Source organism: Rhagoletis pomonella, unplaced genomic scaffold, assembly GCF_013731165.1.
Source record: "Rhagoletis pomonella isolate Grant_MI unplaced genomic scaffold, Rhpom_1.0 Rhpom_scaffold_00010, whole genome shotgun sequence".
Taxonomy (NCBI): Eukaryota; Metazoa; Arthropoda; class Insecta; order Diptera; family Tephritidae; genus Rhagoletis; species Rhagoletis pomonella.
This window is the reverse complement of record NW_023458564.1, coordinates 16,886,246-16,893,913: the sequence shown is the minus strand read 5'-3', so window position 1 is coordinate 16,893,913 and position 7,668 is coordinate 16,886,246. Positions and strand designations below refer to the sequence as shown.

At 34.2% G+C, this 7,668-nt stretch overlaps 1 protein-coding gene across 1 annotated transcript in view; it reads right to left on the bottom strand.

Moving 5' to 3' along the window:
- Nucleotides 1-7,462, bottom strand: part of LOC118746515 (odorant receptor 63a-like) — a 30,486-nt gene extending 23,024 nt beyond the window's left edge. Inside the window, exons 1-4 of the mRNA XM_036480362.1 lie at nt 7,335-7,462; nt 7,159-7,255; nt 6,955-7,093; nt 6,690-6,881 (exon numbers count right to left, since the gene is read on the bottom strand). Of these exons, the coding sequence (XP_036336255.1) occupies nt 6,690-6,881; nt 6,955-7,093; nt 7,159-7,255; nt 7,335-7,462 (556 nt within the window). The remainder of the gene's footprint in view (nt 1-6,689; nt 6,882-6,954; nt 7,094-7,158; nt 7,256-7,334) is intronic.
- Nucleotides 7,463-7,668: the final 206 nt, after the last annotated feature.

The window sequence follows — 7,668 nt, the reverse complement described above, 5'->3', positions numbered from 1 at the left end:
AATGAGATTTTTGATGCTGTTTTTGAATATTTTTCAAAGACTGGTTTTAGAAAAACTTAGCCAAAACCTTACCAATTTAGACTTACATGACTATGAGCAGGGAACGGATTTTTAGGACATAAAAACTTATAAAAAAGGCAAAATAAAATAACGAAATAGGCTAGAAAAGGCAAAATAAAATAGCAAAGTAGGCAGGAAAAGGCACTAGAATACGAAAAAAAAAAATACAAAAGAAGGCACTAAAAAAGACAAAACCGAAAGCAGAAAAAAAGGCAATTTCCATAAAATCCGTTTCCTGCTTATGAAGTATCATTGGTAAGGTATTTTATCACCGTTTTAAAATCTTTGCGAATATGCTCATTCTAAGTATGAGAGAGGAAGGTAAGATAAACGAATGTCATTCCATGTTTAATTAAGATGTGTTGGTATTGAATAAAAAACGGGACGTGAATGAGTTTTGCAAAGAAATAAAAAGGGTGAGAAAATACCTTCCACTGATACCTCATAAGTCTATATCGGTAAAGTTTTGGAGCAGTTATTCAAGTTTTTCTTACACAAATCTTTGAAAAAAGTTAAAAAAACAGCATCAAAAATTTCATTTTTATGATTCCGTTGATACAATTCTTTAATATTTTTATTTAGATTTTTTAAGCTTAAACTGTTTTGTCATCTGAGGGGATTTTTTTCCAAAAAATCCTTTCGGAAACTATTTTTATTCATAAAAAAACTCCATTTTTAGAGCTATTTTCAAACCGGTCCAACTCACGTGAATCTTAATATTGGGCCGAAATATTTTGGTAGAAGTCTTAAAATATACTAGGTTTGGTAGTCCCGCCGGAAAAACCGCCACTTTTTTTAGTGATGCAGACTAATGTACAGTAGTCGAAAAAATTATAGCCGCTCTAAGTTTTTGACAATTTTCATATTAGTTTTGTTGTTATTTAATTTTGGTTAGTTTTTTATAGTTCATTCATTGTGGGTGTCACCATAATATTGTTATAACTTTAGAACTACTTGTTGCCTAAACCTGAAACTTTCCCAAAAATATCCGTATGTATTTGTCTTTAATGCTGCATTAAAACAAAACAAAAATGTTAAACTTCATAACACAACTTTTACATTTGTAAAAACCACCTCCTTAATTTTTCTAAAAATTTTTAAATATCCGCAATTTTGTTTTTAATAAGTATTAAGAAGTGTTGTTAGACTCATCTTCTTTAGAATAGAATCTAGTTTACTGTGTACAAATTGCAAATAAACCGATACACAAACGTCTGAGATATAGCGAGTTTAAATGAAAATTTCGCGAAAATTTTCCGCAGTGAAAAATCCAGTTATGTGGCTTTTTCGACATACATAAAGGCATGAGTAAAAATTTGGTTAAAATTATATTATTATTATTAAGTGTAAATGTTTTTTTGAATAAGCTATCGATTACAATTGGTTTGAAATCGCTTCACTTCACTTCAATTTTATGTTTATTTTACGCTGCTTATTGTTTTCGCTGTTGTTGTCGCCCAATTTTGGGAAAAAAGAATAACGGACCTGCGCATTGCGTAACCTCTTATATATAAACCTTGCTCACAACCATGGTCACTTCCTGAGAATTACTAAAGAGTGTCAGTATTGGTGAAGCTTAAGGCTGGTTTTCACTATGTCAAATTCAGTGGGATTTGTCGTCAAATAAGTGAAAACACATTGTCAAATGGCATCAGAAAGGGGTTTATCGATTAATTTGGAACAGTATAGGTCTTTAGTCGTGTACAAGCGCTGCGAAATCGGCTGTATGCCAGTTTTTGACCCATAATATCATCGATAAAGGTATGGATAAAGGAGATAAAGTTGTGTCAAAATATGTGGCAAAATTTTGGCGTCAAAATATGGCATAGTGAAAACCAGTCCTTAGTAATTCATGTCAAAATAGTAGGTAGTAATTACCAAGCCAATTGGTCATGTCGTTCGAATGGACACCGACGCTCCAGCTCTGAAAGTATTCAACTCGGAACCCGCTGGTGGTAGCAGAGGAAGAGGGAGGCCCCCACTGCGATGGAAAGATCAGGTGGAGAAGGACTTGGCTTCACTTGGCGTTTCCAATTGGCGTCAGTTGGCACAGAGGAGAAACGACTGGCGTGCTTTGCTGAACTCGGCCAAAATCGCTTAGGCGGTTACAGCGCCAAAAAAGAAGAAGAAGAAGAATTACCAAGCCAGCAAAGAAACGTTAATTCTTCCGACAGTGCAGTTTAGTTAAATTTTCCGTATCCGAAAAGGCTTAGAAAAAACTCCTACTGTTATCATCAATTTTCGTATCCGGAAAACGTTCGAAAAATATGACGTCATTTGAAAGCAATAATAGTATTTTATTTGCTCAAGCTAAATAGCCCAGTTGTGCATGAGAGTTGTCACATAAGAATCTCTTAAATGGGCTTTACATGTAAGCGGTTACCCAACGCATAGCACTTAACATGTAGAATTCTGTTGGGTTTTGATTTTTACGTAAAAATGTTATAGCAGTGCAAGTATGCATAACTGGGTTAAACATTTGAAAGCGTGCATGCGTAGTCAGCATTAGCTGAGCGTGCAGAGGAGTGTGCCGCTATTTGTTAGCTTCCAGAAGGTGCCGGGTTCGAATTCCGTCAGACGGTTCCTAGTTGTTTTCTATTTCTTTTGAACCATGAAAAAGTATCTGTGAAGTGAAGAAGGAAAGCGTATTGAACGAAAAATTCAATCAGACAAATTTCAGAAAAAACAGCCGAAAACGTATCCGTTTCACAAACACTTTACGTTAGTTTTTTGTACATACGTTTCTGCCGCACACTTTAGTGGGAAAACGGATCGTCAAAGTATCCGAAAATGGAATCAGTAAACGGACAAAAATCTGCACTTAAACCACTTTTTTGTCCTTTTTCGGATCAGTTTTCAGATTTTTTTCTGGCTGGGTAATAATAGCCATTAAGAACAATTTCCGTTACATTTGAATATAACCAGCAGCGACTTCTGTTTATTTTTCATTTTACGTTGGCAGTGGTTTGATATTAATTGCTTGAAGATGGGTCGCAAAATTATATTTACCAGTGGGAATATTAGTTGTGTTTTGCAGGTGCTCACGATATTCACGATTTACAGGTTTTTTTCGCAGGAAAGCGTTTCAGGTGCCAAAAAAAACTGTAAGTCAAACCACTTTTATGAGAAGGCAAGAGAGCTTATTTTTTGTCAAGCATAACGCGAGACGGTTGATAAGGTCTCCATGGCGCTTTAGATTTAAAAATTAAATGGAAGTAGACGAAATTTAATAAAAATGACAGATTTATTAACTGAACACACTGAGGGAAATAATGCATAGTAAAAATGAATACTTTATATTTGATTATCGTTTAAAAATGTTCGTAATTAAAAATAATATTTTCCTTTTTTGACTGTTCACATCTGAGTATGTATGTATATGTAAAAACTGTGACAGACAGTGTTGCCAAATTTTTTTTGTAGCGCATCCCCATATCGAGCTTTAGTTATCCCCAAAAAATCCCCATTTGTCTCCTTAATCCCCATTTAAATCCCTTTAAGTATAAAATAAAAAAAAAGTATTTTTATTTCTGTTAGTTCATTTTAATTGGAGTTTTGAATACTTTTTGGTTACAAATTTTCACAGATTTATATGTGTTCATATTTATGTGATCATTTAGTGATTTATTTTTTATGGTTTTTGGAGACTAAGGTACCTCTTCCCATTGCTGTCTGTAAATTCCTCAAATTAGTATGTTTTTTTTTGTGCGCTTGCCACTTTGTAAATTTCTTTTTACACTAAATAAAGAACCGTCAATGTTGGCGCAAGGAAATCAGAAATAAATGTAGTTCATTCGGTGAATGCCAATCACAGCATTCCTTTTACAATTTGGTGTAATGAAGTGAGAGAAAATTGTTTGTTCAGCGAAAGCCAATCAAAGCAGACATTTGCGCCAAATAATGCTTTTACAAAGAAAATCTTGGTTGGAGAAATTTTTAAGGGCAGGCAATAAAACATATGTATTATAATTTCAATATGAATATTTTAGATCAAATAAAAATCCCCATAAAATCCCCACATCCCCAAACGAAAAAATCTATCCTCAAATGGTTTTAGAAATCCCAAAAATGGGGCGAAATCCCCACATCTGGCACCACTGGTGACATACGATAATGCTTATGCATACGGTAACCATCCGTCCTTTATTTTAAAGGACATTCCTTCATTTTAACCCCCTGTCCTTTATAATTTTTTGTCCTTTATTTTTTAAACTGTCCCTTAAAATCGGCTCTGCATTTTTCAGAGGTAAATTTTTAAACGCAGAATATGAGAAATAAAAATGTTCCTTATAAAATATAATGAAAACTTTCGTCAGTTTGTTTCGCACCCCACTTAAGGGTTTCTATTTAATCGGTTATCTTTGTACAATCTATAAAGCATAAGAAAAGTTGTGCCCAGGATCGTGTTGAACGCTGAGTTTCCACTGAAATTGAAGAATAAGCCCCCTGGTGCGCAGTGGTTCAAAACTGGCATTAATTTACTTCATTTTTCACTTAATTTTAGTTTTTCTTTTTTTTTATGAAAGCTTATCATATTTTCAAGAGACCAGTTGAGCCTGATTACTGAATTTTAATTTGATTATATTAAATTGTTTAGTGCAAAATGCAGAAAATGTAGCAATTCCGAAGAAAATGTATTCTCCTGTTCCAGTTAATAAATGTTATATAACAAAAACTAGTTGAAAACAATTGTATGGTTCTCCCAAAACAAAACAATACACAAAACTTTTGGTAAAAATTGGCTGAAAAATGAAGGCTCCGGTGAATTATGAACATCGAATTCCTATTTTGAACCACTGTGTGCTGGCTTCGTGCAGTATGAATTATGGTAAACGCATTTTAGTAGCAAAGGATGGCGAAGTTTTTGAAAAGGATTTGGCTTCATTTTTCGCTACAGCAGGGGAACTTATACAATTAAATAATATAATTAACTGGTAAATATTTGACTTAAATTGCGATATGGGCAAGGTACTTTTATCATACAAGTTATATGTACGTATTCCCAAATCATTTTGGAATAAAATGTCGTCTATTTTACGTTGTTTAATATGGTCACCGTAATTATAATGCACTTGAACGTAACGTAAAACGGAAGCATCTAAAATCATTAAATCATCATTTGTTACGATTCGCCCCGTGCATTATAACCAAGGTATAACCTTGTATTATTGAATCATGATTCATGAAAGCAGTTCACCATTTAACCTCGGTCAACGCGCACGCGCCCTCTTCAAATAAGTCATTGGCAAATCCTTTTATTTTGAATTATATATGAGAGGAAGGCGTGCTTATAGTCCGATTTCACCGTACGTTTTCAGTAACAACCTACCTTCGATGAAGGGCAACCTTTATACCAAATTTTTTTTGAGATATCTCAATTTATGTTTGAGCTATCGTGTACACGGACAGAACGACGGATGGACAGACATGGCTAAATCGGTGCACAAGTGCGTTCGGGTATAAAAACAGCAATTGATTACGCGAAAGTGATTCCTCTGTGATTAAGGGACTGATGAGCGAGAACCGCTAGTGATAACATCAGCGATGTATTGTTTGCCAAAAATCATCTATCTTCTTCTATACTATTATTCTGAGAATCCTGCAAATCCATTAGCTCCAGCATATCACGCCATATATGTATTGTTTAAAAAGCGCGATGAGTCTATTAGCGCATAATTGAGCCGTTTATTTTGAAAGTGACATAAGTCACTTCACAAATCTTGTGCTTAAATAACCGGCTATTTGTAATCGAATGCATCTGTAAATGGCTTTATCGTCATAAACTAACGACAAAACATTCAACCTTTCGTTGATGAAGTTGAACGAATAACCGACGCGTTTAAATACAAATAGCCGGTAATTTAAGCACTAGATTTGTGAAGTGACTTATGCCACATTCAAAATAAACGGCTCATTTATCAAATTTAGGACTGATACTACAAATTTTTTTTTTTATACCTAAATCTCTAATTCAAACCATGTCATTCTAAAGTGGCATAGCCAACTGTCCAAAAATGGATAGAATTTCGAATAAAAGTCGTATATTTCATCCGGTTTTCCTTATCCCGTTTCTGGACGTTTTCCCAGAAAAGTACAGAAATTTATGACCATATTCTCATGCGTTTCCGTTGAGCACTTCACATATGTTTTTTTTAGATATAAAAAAATATATAAAAATTTTACCCCGTATCTACTTCGGAGACACGAAAAAGTTTTTATAACGTTTTTTTTTTCCTCAGACCCAAATCAAACCTGGGATCTCGAGGAAACTATCAAATAACAGCAAACGCCTATTCACACTCATCTAGAGTTATGTAAACACATGTGCAAATGTTCAGTTTGAATGGAATCTTTTGAGACGTTTTGCGGAGACTTAAAATCATAGGAAATGGAAATGGGCTTTTTCCTGATAAGAAAAATGTGTAGAAAACTCACCGTCCGCCAAACGTAGCCTCCAAAGATCTAAATAAGTACACTCTCAAGGGAAATAGAAAACTTAAACACAACTGCATCTTATAAATCTCAATAAAACTAATTCAAAGCTTAAATATAAGTCCCTCAGAATGGCGAGAAAGTCAGTATCAAGGATAAACTTATGAATAACATGATGGATAACGTTTTGTACTTACGTAGAATATGTTTGTAGTTGGGTGTTTGCTTTAGCTGATTGTAGAGATTTACAAATAACGCAGCAAAAAAGTAGTTGCACACAATCGCCAGACAACAAGAGAAATAAAACAATATTTGCCGACGAGTGGTGCGCCAAATGTCAGTCATTATATTATCGATCTCTTGCTTCAATTGGTATTTTACGGGGAGATCTATAAAAAAAATTAAAAAAAATACAACAATAGAACTAATGAGACCATCTCGCAGATATTGCTGATGTCATACCGTGTTGAAATATTTCTATTTTATGTATTAGGTCGTGGGTTAAAGCCTGTTCCAGTAGACGGTAAAAGGTTCTTTGCCTTAACAGATAGTACACCATTTTGAAGAGCGAAATGAGAGTCTGCAAAGCAGTGCAAACAGTCTGCGAAGATAATTATTAAATTACTGAGTAAGTACCGAACAAATTTGTATGTAAAACAAGCAAACCTCAGCTAAGAGAGGAATGCTATCGAAATTTCTCTGGAGGTAGCACCAATGGGCGTACAAGGACAGCGTGCTACTCACCACCAAAATCACATTAACGCTTCAATGCACAAATAAGTTATTAATTAAGTTTATTAATAAAAAAAAACATATAGGCTTGTTCTATTCATTGCACTTACATTCTCAACGATTCTTTAAATTTACTGGGTGCGGTCAAATTAACGCCTAATCCATAAGAAACTCCAAACAGCACTTTTATTGAATTAAAATTACGTTCACGAACTTCGGCCGATTTGTCTAAAATCATTATTTTGTCTTAAATATAGCAACTGTTGTTTGTGTAGCTGAATAACTTAGGTTAAAATTAATTGCTGCACACTTCATCTTAAATACTAGTTGTTCAAAGTAATGATGTGATATCCGAGTATGCGCTGCGTAAGCTTCTGCGTACAATATTAATTGCTTAATTGATACCTTGGAATATAGGGGGACTGGCCATGATTTAAAATGTAA